Here is an 18731-nt window from a genome sequence, read left to right on the forward strand (position 1 = left end):
GAGGCAACTGGGAATGACTCAACTGTGTTGCATGTCAATTGATATCATCATTATAAGGCTATATTAGCATTTAGAGAACTAAAACCTAAGTGTAATTGTTTACCCACGATCACTGAAATATCTGTTCTCTTTGTCAAAATTCCTAGAATTTCCTCCCTGTAGTATTTAAATTAACTGTCCTGGATGAAGTTGCCTTTCAAGGGCAATGACTATAAAGTCCTACCTAATCGATTCTAACACATTCCATTCTGAAAGCTAATTTTAAAAAATTGTGAATTTATATTCCAATGATTAAACCATTGGGCAATGATTTTATTTTTTAAACGTATTTTATTCCAGTTAAGAATTAAGTATTTCTCCTAGGACATACCAAAGCAACAGTACTAGAGAACATAAATATACTGGAATAGAAGAACAAGGATTATAGAATCAAACAAATAGATCTAGGCTCAAATTCTGGCTTTGCCATTTTCCAGTTGCCTGGGGGGGGGTATTTTAATCTCATCTAGGAATAACTTCATACACTGGATTATAAGAATTAAGGAAAAAAATATTTAATACATATGTAAAGCACTTACCCTAGTTATCTGGCACACAGTAATTAAAAGCAAGTATTAGTTATTGCTCTTTTCTCCTCACCTAAAAGGAACTGGTGCTCAGAAGAAACATCTCAGTACAGTGGGAAAATTAGGTGCTCATTCAAAATATATTTGGTGCAAGAGTTATTAACCTCTAATGCTATTTTATACCATACACGGATATCAAACAAACTAAAAGCTCAGAAACAACACAATGTTATGTGTCACTATCAACCAATAATTTCTTTAAACTGAATATAAACGATGCTGTGAAATATAAACATACAGTAGCAATCAAAGACTTACAGAGCATCCGATCTTGAATATGTTCAAAACACTCAAGTTACCATGACATTTGGACAACTAGCAGCGAGAACAGTTCAGCAGCAGTGGATCATCCTTCTCAGACTGCCTGCTAGAAACCTATTACATATTCCTTGTCTTTAAAAAGACCAGTATAGATACATTATTCTTTTCTATGAAATCTGTGATTTTCTTCTTATACTACATTATCTATCACAGTTTATTATATTCTGTGGAACATATATCATGCTTTGAAAAATCCTCCAGTGGGGTTACATTTTGATTAAAATGTGTTTTATACCTTCACTGGTATAACACTGGAAGGACAATTCTTTATGGTTAATAAATATTTCCAAACCCAGTTCCATTTCTTCTGAATTACTTCTATTTCTCATTTCAGAAAATTAAATTATTCAAAAGATGGTACTATCTTCACTGTCTTGAATATCTTTACACATTTTTATTTAGAGAGGATGATCTAAAATTCAAATATTGCTCATTCTCCTTTACAGCAATGTACCTTTTTCTTTTTCTTCATTATTTTGGAAGCTTCATTCAATGGTATGGGAAAATCATACTTTTTAGCTGCATCCTTCTGGATTAAACCTAATTTTTAAGAAGAAAGTGAAAAGGTCAACATATGTAAGGATTTACTATCTGAAAATAGGGACCATATAAATGTTTCTTGAGGTCTCCTTGGTGATTTTTATACTTGTTGGTATATTTCTGATCACCAGGTAATACTGGTTTACCAGTTCACTAATAACATGTTGAAAACAACCAAGAAAACTAGACATAATCTGGCAAGTACCCAGAAAATCATCCAGCTAGTTCAGTCTTCCTTTTCTGGTTTGTAAGGCTAGTCCCCAAAAGACCAACAACAGAATGAACAAATACCAGATAACACATCTTGCCTCAGTGTATCTCTACAGTCTCCATTCTTCTCAGTGCAACTCCAGACAGACATTACACTTCCAACTACACAATACCTTGTGGTACCTCACACACACACCCTCCCAGGCAAATTTCTGCCTGTTCTTCAAGACTCAGCTCACACATATCTCTTCTCCACAGCCTTCCCTCAAATACATGCAGCTCAACACACAGCATGGCTCCGAGAATACCTTCTTCATAGCACTCAGCCCACCTTTTTATCATGTGTTTCCTCCGCTAGGCTCTGACCTCCTGGAGGGCAATGGCCATGTGTGTCTTAGTCATCTTTCCACTCACACCACCACACACATAATAGTACTAATAAGGGTTATCCAGAGTGAACGGGCTTTCTGAATACTCACTAAACCATGCTGCCTTCCCAAATGTTAACTGTTAGAAGAAAACCCAAGGGTTTGTTTTTCCAAAGACAAAATTATAAAATAATGAGCATGTGTTCCCTGAAAGCCTTTATATTGGCTCTCATTTTGTCTAGAATATTCCCTCACCTCAACCCTTCCCCACCTTGTTCCTGCCCTACCACCGCTCTATATCTCACTTTCTTCTACTCTTTCAATACTTAGCTTTCCAGGGAGCCTTCTCTGATCTGCAAAGCACCCTCTGCTCAGGTATCATAGGATTTATCACACTGTTTACGTGAGGAGTGTGTTTTATTCTTCACTAGAGATCCAGTATCCAATTCTATAGATATTAGCTATACAATAAGTATTCCATTTGTTGAATAAACTAGAATATGGTCTAAAATGGCATTTTGCAATTTGTGAGAAACATGCCACTGACTGGAGCAGGTCACAGACATACAGACATAGCACTAACGAATATTAACTCATATGGTGAGAAACTCATTCTCTCTCCAGTTTTTTTCAATATTCTGATTATATTTGGGAGAAAGTCTAAGTTTGGTACCAGTATGTTATTAAGACTTCTCTAAGACTTGGTCGTCTCCCTTCATGACCACAGACAACTCTCAGCAGACAACCTACTTAGCTAGAATTTAATAATATTGTTTTGCCTTTATTATATTTGTTTCTAATTAATTTCTATTTATAGCAAATGGTACGGTTTTCCACTGAAGTAATGATTTAAAGTGTTCTAAAAAGAAATTTAGTTAAAAGGGAAAATGTGCCTATTTAAATAAATATATTAAGTAAATAATAGTACAGATGATATGCAGATATAGCATAGGAAAATAATTTAAGTTTGGGAAACTCTGCTCTTCATAAACCCATATTTATCCTTCCCTCTAAATGCCTACAACCTTTGGAATACTATATTTGCATCATTCCCCAATGTTTCGTGTTTGTAAGTCTTACCAACACAGACCTATACTCCTTGAGAAAACACAGGAGTCATCAAGTCTACCCGTAATTACTTGGGGATCTAAAATATAAGTACAGAAGATGTGAAAAAGAAAAAAGACATATTTCTTCTGCTCATTCTGTGTATTGTACTGAGACTAGCTCCAGTGTATTTCATGGATTTCGTCCTGACTTATGTTTCAAATCTTTCTCTAGTCCTCTTTCCACCCACTCTGACCCAGTCATTCTTCCTAATCACTGTCCATCACTGATTCATATTCGGTGCTTTGTTCACATGTTTTCCCCATATAATTCTCCTATCTCAGCCCCATGTGTAAATCTCATGGAGCTTCCACTACCATAAAGCCTTCCCTGATTCTCTCATTCCCCAAATTATTCACCACTTCCAAAGCATTCATTTGTACTTCCACAATAGCATTCATCATCTTCCACTACATATAAATCATAAATGTAGCTTTCAAGTTCTGTAAGGACAGGGAACTGGCCTGATTTATTAGTCTTACTTGGAATGTTAGAAGAGTTGTTGATTTGCCTGCTCCTGAATCTCTAAACTTCAGTACATTTCCAAACAGCGTACAAGTTTATCTTCTAGAAGTGCACCTGTCTCTGATAACTTTACTCCACCCCACCATTCAAAAATCTTCAGTGACTATAAAAATGACAGTCTCCAAGGTATTCCATAATGTGGTCCAAAACTTACTTTTCATTCATTCAATAAATACTACATGTCCACTGTGTGCTAGACATGCTAATCACCATCTTCCCTTCAAGCCATCTCTGTTCAATGTGCCAGCATTTACTGGGCATTTATTCTGTGCCAAACACTGTGCTAGGCATTCTGCATGTATTACTTCATTTAACCTTCACAGCAACCCTTTAAGGTAGGAACCATTACCCCCATTTTACAGATAAGGACACTGAGAATAATAGTGGTTAACTAACTTGGCCAATATTATCCTGCTGATGAATGACAGAACCAAGGATTATGTCTTTCTGACTTCAAAGCCAATGTTCTTGATAACCTCTACTGTCCCACTAGTGACTCCTCTATTCATGTCCCCTGATTTTCTGCATCTATGCCTCTTTCCTTGAACTTGACTATCAAAGCTATTCCCAGCTCACTCTTACAACACTCATATCTACTAGTTTATATTTCCATTATTCATTAATTAATAAGTCCCTTGAGGGCTGGGTGTGGTGGTTCATGCCTGTAATCCCAGCACTTTGGGAGGCCAAGGTAGGTGGATCACCTGAGGTCAGGAGTTCAAGACCAGCCTGGCCAACATGGTGAAATCCCATCTCTACTAAAAATACAAAATCAGCCAGGCGTGGTGGCACACACCTGTGGTCCCAGCTACTTGGGAGGCTGAGGCAGGAGAATCACTTGAACCTGGGAGGCAGAGGTTGCAGTGAGCCAAGATCGCACCACTGCACTCCATGCTGGGCGACAGTGCGAGACACTGTCTCAAAACAAAAACAAAAACAAACATTAAGTACACCCAAGACTGAGTAAAACCTAAGCACTTAAGCACTTTCTGGCTTGGTTTAAACATAAGTCTACCCCAGGACCCCCTTCCCTTGACTATAACCTTGGCTTCGCAAGCACAGCAGGGTGGTCACTAACGTTAGTGGCTCCATTATCCATCCAGTTGCCCAGCACAGAGACTTCAGACTTGGCCGCAATTCTTCCTTCTCTCTTTCAGTAAGCTATGTGATCCTGTCCATTCTGCTTCCACTGCCAGTGCCTTAGTTCAGGCCTTCACTCTTTCCACTGGACTACTGTAACTGTCTTGTAACTGTTCTCTGGCCTCCAATCTCTCCCACCCCCCAATTCCTTTGTGGCAGGGGTAACACGATCAGATCCAGAGGAAGGAGCAGGCAAATCAGCAACTCTTCAGACCGAGAAGCAGCTCCATAACACTTCCCAAAGCCAAACTTGCACCAAAAAAAGGTCATGGTCACTTTTTGGTGGTCTGCTGCCAGTCAGATCCACTATAGTTTTCTGAATCCCAGCGAACCATTACATCTGAGAAGTATGCTCAGCAAATCGATGAGATGCACCGAAAACTGCAACACCTGCAGCCGGCATTGGTCAACAGTAAGGGCCGAATTCTCCACAACGACAGACCACGCACTGCACAACCAACGCTTCAAAAGTTACACAAATTGGGCAACAAAGTTTTGCCTCATCCACCTTATTCACTTGACCTCTTGCCAACCAACTACCACTTCTTCAGGCATATGGACAACTTTTTGCAGGGAAAACACTTCCACAACCAGCAGAACACAGAAAATGCTTCCCAAGTGTTCATTAAATCCCAAAGCGTGGACTTTTATATTACAGGAATAAACAAACTTATTTCTTGTTGGCAAAAATGTGTTTATTGTAATGGTTCCTATTTTGATTAATAAAGATGTACCTGAGTCTAGTTATAATGACTTAAAACTCAAGGTCCAAAACCACAATTACTTTTGCAACAACTTAATAAATTATCAAAGTAAATTTGGTTTTGAAAGAATAGCAAACAAAATATTTATATATTTTTCAACTTGAGATCTTTTTTTCAGTCTAACCTGCCACGAAGTCAATCTCCCCTGTACAGCACGGTCAATAAATCTGACCCTATCACTTTTCTTTTCTCTTTTTTTTTTTTTTTTTGAGACAAAGTCTTGCTTGTCACCCAGGCTGGAGTGCAGTGGCACGGTCTCAGCTCACTGCAACCTCCGCCTCCTGGGTTCAAGCCATTCTCCTGCCTCAGCCTCCCCAGTAGCTGGGATTACAGCAGGTGCGCACCACCACACCCGGCTAATTTTTGTATTTTTGGCAGAGATGGGGTTTCACCATGTTGGCCAGGCTGGTCTCAAACTCCTGATCTCGTGATCTGCCCACCTTGGCCTCCCAAAGTGTTGGGATTATAGGCGTGAGCCACCGTGCCTGGCTCCTATCACTTTTCTTATTCAAAATCTTTTAATGCAGGGCTTCTGGGTAGCTTAAGACAATAGCAAGCAAAAAACCACACCCTCAGCATCACGTTAAGACAAAGGATGCTGAAGCTGCAAAACAACTGCAAGTAAAATGAGAAAAAAACATTAAATTGCTGCTCTATGATCCCATATGCCCTAGACCTACAGGGGCTCTGGCCAGCACGGAAGAGAAACTACAAACACTACAAAAATGCCTCAAAAGAGCTGACGTGACCAACGTTAAGATTAAATGCATTCTAAATCTGAAAATAGTAAAAAAAAAATAACTAGGCAAATCAGAGTACAGACTATAGGGAAGAAATTTAAAGAGACAGACACAACACAGAATGCCAAGCATGCAATACAATGGACAGACTCAGTTTAAAGGGGCAAGCATGATTTAAAGGAGCAGTCTCCCAATGGCATGGTTTCTGAGGTGAAAAGAACAAAAAGGATGATAAATTAGGTCACAAAGTAAATACCAGTAACATCCATAAAATGAAGGCATCACAAACAATACTCTCTGATCACAATAAACCTAGAGTTTACTAGCAAAAATTAAAAATAAAAATCAGAGACGCTCTGAAAAATTAAAACTTAAACCTACTAAGCAACTCTGTGGAAAAGAGTTAAAAATTACAGAATTTCTTTTAAAAATAGTGACAACGAAAACACTACATATTGGAATCTATGAGACATATTTAAAGTAATGGTTAGAAGAAAATTCACTGCACTAAACACTTACTAACAAGAATAAAAATAAATGAATTAAATTCTCTGCTCACAAAAAAAGTATAAGAAGAACAAAGTAAACCAAAAGAAAGCACAAGAAATAATAATATTAAAAGCAGAAATTAATGAGGAAGAGACTAGAGAAGCAAAATATCTAATGAATAAATCAAAACCTTGATTTTTCTTTTTTAGAGACAGGTTCTCACTCTGTCTCTCCAGGCTGAAGGCCATATCTAGCTCACTGCAGCCTTGAACTGCTGGCCTTAAGCAATCCTCCCATCTCAGACTCCCAAAGTGGTAAACTTAAGAGGTGTGAGGCACCGTACCGGGCCAAAATCTTAGTTTAATAAAAAAAAAAAAAATTAACAAAATAGACAAAATGTTGGCTAACTTGATCAAGAAAAAGAGAGAGTGCACATATATATAGGAAAAGAAATGACAAGAGGGAAATAACCATTAAAAGGCAAGAAAATGTTTAAACATCATAAGACACTACTTTGCAGACATCTATGCAAACGAATTTGGAAACCCAGATGAAACAGATAATTCCTTAAGGAAATACAGATCACTAAAATTGACATATTAGAGTTAGGAAGCCTACAAAGATCAATCTCCATAGAAAATATAGAGAAAGTTATTAAGGAATTATCCCACAAAAAACACTAGGTCCTAATAGTTACAGAAGAATTCTACCTAAGCTTCAAAGACAAGATAATCTCAACATTCGATAAATTATCCAAGAGCATAGAAAAGGAAAAATTCCTAATTCCTTTTATGAAGTAAACACAGCTCTGATATCTAAACCAGATAAAGGAGTACAAAGAAAAACTAAAGATCACTATCTCTCCTGAATACTGATACAAAAATTATAAACACATTATTAGCAGAGTCCAACACTATATTAGGAAAATAACACACCAAAACCAAGTAGAATTTACTTCAGGAATGCAAGGTTGGTACAATAATTGGAAATCCATTTATATTACATTCCATATTAATAAACAAATCTAAAGAAAAAGAGTATCTCCATAGACGTGAGAAACCCTCTGACAAAAATCAACACCCATTCATGATAAAAAAAACAAACACTGTAAAAATAAGTATTGAGGGATACTTTGTAATATTTGAAATATATAATCCTTAGTCATATAGCCAGTACCTGATTTAATGGGGAAACACTACAGGCATTTCCCCTATGGTCAGGAACAAGTAAGGTGCCTGCTATCTCCAATGCTATTCAACATTGCCCTTGAGGTATTAGCAAATGCAATTAGACAAAATAAATCTATTGCAGGCAAAGAAGGGGTGAAAAAGAAACAAAATTATATCTCTTTACAAATAATATATATTGATACCTGGAAAATCATGAGAATCAAGGATAAAACTAATTATCCAGTGAGTTAATAGGATCTAAAATTAGCATGCAAAAACCAATAGGCTAAGTGAAAGAAGCCAGTCACAAAAGCCCACATACTCTATGATTCAACATATACAAAATGTCCAAAATGGTTAAATCTATGGAGACAGAAAACAGATTAGTACTTGGTTAGGGCTGGGCTTATGTGTAAAGGAGGGCAAACAGGGAGAATAGTGGGCAATGTTTAATGGATACAAGGGTTCTCTTGGGGTTAAAAATATTCTAAAATAGTGGTGATGGTTGCACAACCATGCATATGTGAACTATGCATGCAAAATGGGTGAACTGTATGCACTGTGAACTATAGTTTAATAAAGCTGTTATTCAGTAAGTACAGGTGATGGAAATGTTCTATATCTCAATTATGGTGGCAATTACTAGGGTGTGTATAAATCTGTGAAACCTCTTCAAAACATATGTAAATTAATCCTCAGTAACGTTGACTTAGAAAAACCAAGAGAGGGCCTGGCGCGGTGGCTCACACCTGTAATCCCAACACTTTGGGAGGCTGAGGCGGGTGGATCACCTGAGGTCAAGAGTTCAAGATCAGCCTGGTCAACATGGTGAAACCCCATCCCTACTAAAAATAGAAAAAAATTAGCTGGGCATGGTGGTAGGTGCCTGTAATCCCAGCTATTTGGGAGGCTGAGGCAGGACAATTGCTTGAACCAGGGGAGCGGAGGTTGCAGTGAGCCAAGATCACGTCATTGCACTCTAGCCTGGGCAACAGGGCAAGACTCTGTCTCAAAAAAAAAAAAAAAAGAAAAGAAAAAGAAAAACCAAGAAAGGCCTGGCCCAGTGGCTCATGCATGTAATCCCAGGGCTGGGAGGCTGAGGCAAGAGGATCAGTTGGGCCCAGGAGTTCGAGACCAGCTTGGGTAACACAGGGAGACCCCCCCCCCATGTCTACAAAAGATTAAAAAAAAAAAAAAAGTAGCTGGGCGTGGAGGTGCCCACCTGTGGTCCCAGCTACTTGGGAGGCTAAGGCCAAGGCTGCAGTGAGCCTGTGATTGGACCACCACAGTCCAGCCTGAGTGACACAGCAAGACCCTGTCTCAAAAAAAATAAATTGGCTTCCTATACACAGCATTTAGAGGGCATTTCGTAAAAAGAAACCCCATTTACAACATCAAAGAAGATTAAATATTTAGGAATAAATTGATCAAGACATATGCAAAACCTATGGGAGGATAATTTTTGAATTTAAGACATTTCCTGATTTAAACGTAAAGCTCATGCTGTTTTTAGCCAGGATGACTCAACGGCATCCGGAAGTCGGTCCTCCAGGTGAGGGGGTTTGGGAAGTCAAACAATCTCACTCGACTGGAACGGAAACACGCCGGCCAAAAGCCTCCGTGAGCGGGCCGTAAAGGCTCCATTCAACAACCTCTCCTCTTATGTCAGGTGCCCGTGCCGGCCACAGCTGGCCCTCTGAAGGGAATTACTGGGCTTCTCCTTCGCCCCTGCGCGTGCTCGCAACACGGCCTGACAGGAAAGCCGCGCCCAGCCTCCCGCGTGCCGCAAGATGGCGCCCAGCAGCTGAGCCCGCTCGGGCCCCGTCCCGCCCCACCGCGCCCGGTCCCGCCCCGCACCACCACCTGCACGCGCCGACAGTCTGGTGCCGCTCTGAACTCTCGACGCCAGCAGCTGGGAAGTGGCAGAGGTCGCAGCCTTCACACCAGGGATCGTGGGCACCCTGGGCTGGGAACCGGGGGGCAGCTCGCTGCCACCCTGGATGCCCGCCACCGCCGTTGCTTCCCTCGGCTTCTCCTGGCGACAGCCAGCCCCAGGCCTCTGACCCCAAAGGCCTTGAGCTCCGCGGCCGCCCAACTGCAGGACGCCACCGCACTGATGCGAGCCGAAGCGCATCACATAGACGAAGCGCGCCGAGTCCTGCTCCCGACCCCGGCCTGCCGCCGCCATCGCAGCCTCAGTCAACGGCTGCCGGGCCCTCAGCAAACACGATGCTACAGGCGCCAGACGACCCATTGTGCAGGCGAGGGGTGCGGGGAGCGGTTAGGGCCAGACCACCCTGCGGGGACTGGGGGGAGAGAGTTAGGGCCGGACCACCGCGTGAAGGTGGGGGAGGGGGTTAGGACCAGACCACTCCTTGGGGCTGGGGGGGACAAAGGGTTAGGGCCGGACCATGGCGCCGCGATGAGGGGGACGAGTTTAGGGCCGGACCACCCCCTAGTGATGCGGTGACCGGGTTAGGGCCAGACCACTGCGTGGGGATGGGGGGAGGGGGTTACGGCCGGACCACCCCGCAGGGATGGGGGTGGTGGGGTTAGGGCAGGACCACCCAGTAGAGATGGGGTGAAGGGGTTAAGGCTGGATCACCACGTGGGGGTGGCGGGGACCACCATGCAGCGTGGGGCCGGGAAGTTAGGGCCAGACCACTGCTGGGGGACTGGAGGGAGAAAGCTGGGCTTAAAGAGCGAGGGAGCCGGTTGCTGTGTGGGCTGCAGGAGTAGGGGAAGGGCACGCTGCTGGGAGGTGAGAGGCCCAGGGGAGATGGAGGGAAGTGGGAAGAGGGCGGGTGCTGGGTTGGGGACGGTGACGAAGTACAGACACCTCAGAGGAAATGAGCTACTCCAAGAAGAGGGTGGGAGAAAGGGATCAGGTCACTACTAGGGAGACGCCCCCATGCTTGGGTGCCAGAGGATTTCAGAGTGAGGAACCCACACGGGACTTGAGCAGCCTGGAGCATCAGCCACGTGACGCTGGGAGCCTGGGGGAGAACACAGAGCCCTTGGCTGCCGGAAGGTTCCAGTATGCCCTTGGCCTGGCAGGTGTTGGTGATGGAGCTGTGATCCCCAAGAGACACAGGGCTGGGGGGACAGGGGTCTGAGGCCTAACCTGGTTAGGCACTGGCCAGCTGGGTTATTTGGGCAAGACCTTTTTCCCCTCTCTCTCTCTTTCTTTCTTTTTTTTTTTTTGATGTCACTCAGGCTGGAGTGCAATGGTGTGATCTCGGCTCACTGTAACCTCCACGACCCAGGTTCAAGCGATTCTTCTGCCTCAGCCTCCCGAGTAGCTGGGATTACAAGGACGCGCCACCACGCCGCGCTTATTTTTGTATTTTTATTAGAGACCAGGTTTCACTATGTTGGCCAGGCTGGTCTTGAACTCCTAACCTCAGGTGATCCGCCAGCCTCCCAAAGTGCTGGGATTACAGGCATGAGCCACCACGCCCAGCCCCTTTCCCTCACTGAGCCCCCAGTGTCTTCAAATGTAAACTCAGGAGAACTGAGTTGTGAGGATAAATCAAAATAAGGCATATATTCAGCATCTGGCACACAGTGAGAGATAGTTGTCCATTCAGGGCGTAACCTATGAGGTACACATTATAATTTCTTTACATTTAAACTTTACAAATAGGTTTCCCACTAACGCTTTTGCTTTTTTTTTTTTCCTTTGTCAGAGTCTTGCTCTTTCGCCAGGGCTGGAGTCCAGTGATGCAATCTCAGCTCACTGCAATTTCTGCCTCCCAGGTTTAAGCGATTAACCTGCCTCAACCTCCGGAGAAGGCAGGCGTGCACCACCATGCCCAGCTAATTTTTGGCCTGGCTAATTTTTGCATTTTTAGTAGAAATAAGGTTTTGCTTTGTTGGTCAAGCTGGTCTTGACCTCCTGGGCTCAAGCAATCTGCCAGCCTTGGTCTCCCAAAATGCTGAGATTAGAGGCATGAGCCACCACGCCCAACCTGACCATCTCTTTAAATTCATGTAGCATTTTATGGCAGAGGAACTGGGGCTCCAAAATGTGAAGTTACTTCCCCAAAGTAATAGGCATTGACAAAGACATACTTTCTTAAACACTTGTTATTAAATTATATGCAGAAACCTGCACAAATCATCACTATGTAGATGGCTGAATTTTTACACAGTGAATATACTTGTGTAAGATCCACCAAGGTTAAGAAATGGTGCACTGAGGAAGCACCTCATGTCAGCACCCAATCACCATCCTTTTCCTGTTTTTTTGATTTCAGATGTCATCAATGGCCAGGTGCCTGTAATACCAGCACTTTGGGAGGCTGAGGAGGGAGGATCGCTTCAGCTCTGGAAGTCAAGGCTGCAATGAGCCCTGATCACACCACTGCACTCCCCCTGGGCAATGGAGCAAGACCCTTTCTCCAAAAAAAAAAAAAAAAAAGTCATCAGTTAGGTTTTTTCATTTAATTTACTTCTTTTTTTTTTTTTTTTTTTTTTTTTTTGAGACGGAATCTCATGCTGTCAGCCAGGCTGGAGTACAGTGGCACAATATTGGCTCACTGCAAGCTCCGCCTCCCAAGTTCATACCATTCTCCTGCTTCAGCCTCCCGAGTAGCTGGGACTATAGGCGCCCGCCACCTCGCCCAGCTAATTTTTTGTATTTTTTAGTAGAGGCAGGGTTTCACCATTATAAGGATGGTCTCGATCTCCTGACCTTGTGATCTGCCTGCCTTAGCCTCCCAAAGTGCTGGGATTACAGGCGTGAGCCACCGCGCCCGGCCCTAATTTATTTCTTTCACTCAAGTTGTATCAGTGACATACATGTTATTGTGAAACCGAGAGCTAACCTGAGTAAACTCACCAAGCTTAACCTGCCTTGCTTGCTTTACATTGCTTACTTCTGGTTGTTCTTAAAACGAGGCAGGCAGATCACTTGAGGTCAGGAGTTGAAGATCAGCCTGGCCAACATGGTGAAACCCCGTCTCTACTAAAAATACAAAAATTAGCCGGCGTGGTGGTGGGCACCTGTAATCCGAGCTACTTGGAAGGCCAAGGTGGGGGAATTGCTTAAACCCAGGAGGCAGAAGTTGCAGTGAGCCAATATCGCACCACTGCACTCCAGCCTGAGTGACAGAGCAAGACTCCGTCTCAAAAAAAAACAACAACAAAAAAAAAAACTAATGCTAACTATGACCTAAGTCCATGGGTGAAAAAGAAAAAAAAAATCCCGCTAGCAAGTCATGTAGCCAAACAATACATAACTAAACTCCCACAAGCTTCCTTATAGATTATGTCTCTGGATGTTGGTCACTATAGTAATGGGTGCTTAAAGGTTTTTCAGGAACTGGAAGGCAGCTCTTGGTCATTTCCAGTTGGTTAAGACCACCAACCCTTCAATTGGGCCTGCATGGATGCCCAGAGAATGACCTTTTGAAGTCAGAGGCCCAAAAACCTCACCCTCAGATCATGCCAATGCAGCCATTTTCTGCACACGTGTGAAGAACGATGTAGCTTGATTACACTTGCACAGAAACCCCAATTACCTCACCTTTCCTCCCTACCAATCATCTTTCCCCACACTTTAAACTACCCTGCTTTCTATTCCTTAAATACCCTCAAGCCCTATATTTGGGGAGGTGGATTTCAGGTTTGTTCTCCCGTCTTCTCACACAGCAGCCTTGTGAATAAAATCTTTTCTCCCTTGCAAAACCCATCACCTCAGTGATCGGCTTGCTGCCTGAGGGTAGAATGAACCTGGTTAGTTAACAACTGTAGAAGTTTGCGTATCATTTGAATATGTCACCATTTTTTTTATCCTTTCCACTTATTGATGGACATTTAGTTGTTTCCAATTTGGTTCATTATTAGTGTGACTAAGAAGAATCTCATACATACCCTTTGTGGAAACAGGTTATAGGCTATATATGTTAGTGTGGAGTTGCTTAGGGTGTTCATACGTTCAGCTTTAGGTGCTGCCGACAAACAGGTATCCAAAATGGTTGTACCAATGTACACTCCTCCAACCAAGTGTGAGGGTTCCACTTGCTCCACTTGTTCACCTGCACTTGGCATTGTCATCTTCATGTTAGCTATTCTCATGGATATGTGTATTAGGGCTTTCCAGACAAGCAGAAACAAAAGACTGTGGTGTGAGAGAGAGAGAAAAACTACAAGGTACACCAGCAAGCTAAGAGATCTAGGGAAGAGTTGTTGATGCTGCAGTTCCAGTCTAAAGGTCCTCTGCTGGCAGAATTCCCCCCTCTTCAAGTGAGCCCAGTCTTTTTCTTCCAGGCTGATATGGTTTGGCTGTGTCTGCACCCAGTCTCATCTTGCATTGTAGTTCCCATGATCCCCACATGTTGTGGGAGAGAACCAATGGGAAGTAATTGCATTGTGGGGGCAGTGATCGCCATGCTGCTTTTCTCATGATAGTGAGTTCTCACAAGATCTGATGGTTTTACCAGAAGTTTTTCCCCCTTTTGCTCAGCACTTCTCTTTGCTGCTGTCATATGAAGAAGGACATGTTTGCTTCCACTTCCACCATGATTGTAAGTTTCCTGAGGCCTCTCCAGCCGTGCCAAATGGTGAGTCGATTAAACCTCTTTCTTTTATAAATTACCCAGTTTTGGATATGTCTTTATGAGCAGTGTGAGAATGGACTAATACACAGGCCTTCAGATGATTGGATGAGGCTCACACATATTATGGAGGGTAATCTGCTTTACTCCAAGTCTACTAGCTTAAATGTTAATCTCACTAGGAAAAAAGAAACACCTCACAGAAACACACATCACTGTCTCGTTAGGGCTGGTAACTAGCACTTTGCTTTGTCTATTTGAGAAGGTCATGGTTCCCTGTTTGCTGTTGTTTCTCGTGGATGTGTGTCCATATCTTTGCATGAAAGGTTATATTTTCCAGTCTTCACATCCAGCTTGTTTTTGTCTTTCTAGGGTATGTTTGCTTAGAGATTCTTTGCAGTCCACCTGTTGAATCCCATTTCCACTAGGACACTGCCTCCTTTTCCACACTAGATGGCCCTTTAAGCCCAGGTTTGCCTCACTTTCACAAACGTTAGTAGTGCTGCCAGACTTGGATGGAGGGTGGTGGGGTCCCAAATGAAACACCCTAGCCATGTGGGAAGGCTGGTAGGGGGTCATGCCCAGGGACCTGTAGAGCATGCCTCCCATAGCGTGGTGCTGCTGGAGAGCCACTGAACTGCCATCCTCCCCTCTTAGTCTCAAGCTGCCCTCAGGGGTTTTAGTCCCTTCGGGCACTCACAACACTTCCTATGGGTTGATGTAGGAACCCAGGATAATGTGAAAGCTGGCATCCACCTCACTGTCACCAGTGGAGCAAAAGTTCATGATGTGAGTCTCCACATGCTGTTCTGTTCATCTGAGTGGGAGCTGCAAATTAGTCCTGCCTTCTATCTGCCATTTTTCCCCAGTAGGTCTTTTTCTATGTGTCCTATAAGAATATTGACAATAACTCTGATCAACATATTCTACAAAATATTCTGAAGAAATTCTGAAAGAAAACAGCAAAAATGATTCTAAGGGCAATTTTCTGCGTGGTGACTGGCAGCTTGGGGCACGATCATCAAGGATAAGGAAGTCCATTTCTCTTACCCTCCAGTTGGAGGTTTTTTCACTTCTCTGAGGCCTTGGGGATCATTTCTGCTTCATACTTGAGTTCTAGAATATTGCTGGTGATAAACTTTGCACTGATATTGGTTTTAGTTTTCTGTGGGGGAGAGGGAGGCCAGATTGCTTCTACTCTGCCATTTTGGTGACTTGACTCTCAACTTTTCTTCCTCCCTATGTTTTATGTAAGCACATATAGAGTTTTTGGTAATTTTATAGTATATTCTAAGCATCAGGAGACATCAGTATTACTATTGTTTTATACAGCCAGGCTTCATTTAGGTCTACTAATATATTTACTCTTTCCATTGCTGTTCTTTTTTTTTTCATTTCATTCATTTTAAACTGTATTTATATATATGTTTCTGCTGGGTATTGAATTCATGTTGCCAACTATTTTCTTTCAGCACTTTGAAGATATTCTATTGTCTTCTTGTTTCTGGTGTTGCTTTTGAGAAGTCAGCTATTAGTCATATTACTGCCCTTTACAAAGTAATGTGTCTTTTTTCCTCTGCACGTTTTTCAGATTTTCTTTTTTCATTGCTTTTCAACAGTTTCACCATGAAGTGACTAGTGTGGGGTTTTTGTCTCTACTCTGTTTGGGCTTTTTGGTGCTTCTTGAATGTGCAACTTGATAGCACTTGTCAGCTTTGGTAAATTCTAGGCCATTATTTCTTTGGCTATTGCCTCTGTTCCATTCTTTGTCTTCTTTTCTGAGACTCCACTACACATACGTTAAATCTTTTTACTCTGCTCCATAGATCTCTTCTGCACTTCTATAGTTTCCACACTTCTTTCTCTTAATGCTTCTGTCTGATTATTTTCTACTGATTTATATACCAGTTCACTAATCCTCTCTTCAGCACTATCTAATCTGCTATTAAACCCTCTATTAAGTAGTTTTGTTTTGTTTTGTTTTTGAGACAGGGTCTTGCTCTGTTGCCTAGGCTGACATGATCATGGCTCACTGCAGCCTCGAACTCCTGGGCTCAAGTAACCCTCCAACCCCTGCCTCCTGTGTAGTGGGACCATGGCCACGTGCCACCATACCTGGCTTAATTTTTGATTTTTTGTAGAAACAGGGTTTCACTTTGTTGCCAGGTTTGAACTCCTAGGCTCAAGTAGTCTCCTGCTTTTGCCTCCCAAAGTGCTGGGATTACAGATGTGAGCCACCACGCCTAGCCTAAGTTCTTAATTTCAGTTATATTTTCCACTGCGGGAATTTCCATTTCCATTTTGCTAAGTTTTGTTATTCAGAATTCCTTCAGAATATTTTCTAGAATATGTTGATCAGAGTTAATGTCAATACTATTATAGAACACATAGAATAAGACCTACTGGGGAAAAAATGGCAAGTAGGAGGCAGGACTAACTTGCAGCTCCCACTCAGATGAACAGAGCACCATGTGGAGACTCACATCATGAATTTTTGCTCCAAGAACTACTGCAGGAACATACCAGGAAAACAGAGAATTCACAGACCCTTCAAAAGAAGCAGCTTGCTGCTGCAAACTCTGTGGGACAGCCGAAAAACTGTGAGTGCCCAACGTGTGAGAGGGGGAAAGTCCACCTCCAAACACACATCCTCACTGGGAAACCTGAAAATCCAGATCGCAGGAAAAGGATATAACTTTACCTAGAGCTGGAATGAATTTAGGGAGCTGAGCAAAATATAAAAGTAGAAGCAGCAGCGGAAAGAACCCTCAAGGTACTCCTAGTTCCCTGGGAAGCCATTTCTGACTTTCTCTCACGGGGTGTATGGGGAGGGCTGCCAGTGGAATTGGGGAAGGACCATAGGGAGAAGGAAACTTCCAGCTGAACTTTGTAATAATTTCAACCAAGCATGAATTTTCCAGGGCAGAATCAAGGGGGGAGGAAGAGGGCGAATGGGAAGTGCAGATATGAGCACAGAAGCTGCAGCAAGCAGAGAAGGGTGAAGCCTCAAAGCCCTGCTTGTTTTCTTAGTGGAGAGGCTTGTAGTCTGGGGCAAGATCTCAGCCTTGCTCACTGGATGCCTGGATATAAACTTTGTGTGTTGTTGGTGGGGCATGGAGGGAGTGAGACTGGCCTTGCTGGCTGCGTGGGAGCTGAGGCCTGTCACGGCCAGCTTTCCCTGACTTCCCTGGCAACCTGTATGATGCAGCAGAGGTAGCCATAATCCCCCTGGGAACATAACTCCATTGGCCTGAGACCTACACTCAATCCCAACAGCAGCCACAGCAAGCCCCTGCCCAAGAAGAGCTTTAAGCTCAGACACACCAGCCCTGCCCTTGTCTGATTGTTTTTCTCTTCTCACCCTGGTAGCCAAAGACAAAAGACCTTAACTTGTGGGATCTCTTCGACCCTGCCCATCGCCTGAGAAACCCAAATACTTATCCAGGTGACTTGAGGTCAAGCTTGTATTCTCCCCATACTACTACAGCTGATGCTGTCTTGAAAGTGCCACCTCCTGGCTGGTGGCTAACCAACTCATGCTGTCATGGCAACTCATAAAAACCCTTCTCCAAGAAGGGAGAAGACAACGGCTAATTCCACTGTCTGCAACATCCTGGATAACCAGGAAGGGAAAAGACAACAGCTAATTCCACTATCTGCAACATCCTGGATAACCAGAAGTCTTGAGTCTGTCCATATGACAACTTCACTGCTAATGCAACCAGCATTCAAGAAAGCTAGCACACTAAACAAAACTACAGCTAAGGATCCTCACCAAGGACCCTCACCAGAGCAGGAGCTGGTATCCACAGCTGAGAGACTTGAAGATGGATCACATCACAGGACTCTTTGCAGACACTGAGCCTAGTAGCTTAGCTGGGTGGCTAGACCCAGAAGAGCAAAAACATTTACTGCAGTGTGGCTCTCAGAAAGCCCCATCCCTAGGGGAGAGAAGAGAATACCACATTAAGGGTCCATGGGACCAAAGAATCTGAACAGCAGCCCTTGAGCCCCATATCTGTCCTCTGACATAGTCTACCCAAGTAAGAAGGAACCAGAAAAACAATTCTGGTCATATGACAAAACAGAATTTTTTAGTGCCCCCCAAAGATCACACTAACTCACCAGCAATGGATCCAAACCGAGAAGAAATCTCTGAATTGCCAGAAAAA

At 43.1% G+C, this 18731-nt stretch overlaps 1 protein-coding gene and 1 long non-coding RNA gene across 7 annotated transcripts in view; one reads left to right on the plus strand and one right to left on the minus strand.

The window, feature by feature from the left end:
• C7H5orf47 (chromosome 7 C5orf47 homolog) overlaps positions 1–10289 on the minus strand; it is a 48467-nt gene extending 38178 nt beyond the window's left edge. For all 6 annotated transcript variants that reach the window (XM_055284744.2, XM_055284742.2, XM_055284740.2 and 3 more), the window contains exons 1-2: positions 9863–10289; positions 1402–1487 (exon numbers count right to left, since the gene is read on the minus strand). In XM_055284744.2, coding sequence (XP_055140719.1) covers positions 1402–1487; positions 9863–10253 — 477 coding nt within the window. In that variant the 5' untranslated portion in view covers positions 10254–10289. The remainder of the gene's footprint in view (positions 1–1401; positions 1488–9862) is intronic.
• Positions 10290–14474: 4185 nt separating this feature from the next.
• On the plus strand, positions 14475–17974 carry LOC129485673 (uncharacterized). The gene is made up of 4 exons (XR_008658761.1): positions 14475–14565; positions 14932–15030; positions 17064–17332; positions 17929–17974. It is a non-coding gene; the product is annotated as an uncharacterized lncRNA (long non-coding RNA).
• Positions 17975–18731: the final 757 nt, after the last annotated feature.

This window comes from Symphalangus syndactylus, chromosome 7, assembly GCF_028878055.3.
Source record: "Symphalangus syndactylus isolate Jambi chromosome 7, NHGRI_mSymSyn1-v2.1_pri, whole genome shotgun sequence".
NCBI classification, from domain to species: Eukaryota; Metazoa; Chordata; class Mammalia; order Primates; family Hylobatidae; genus Symphalangus; species Symphalangus syndactylus.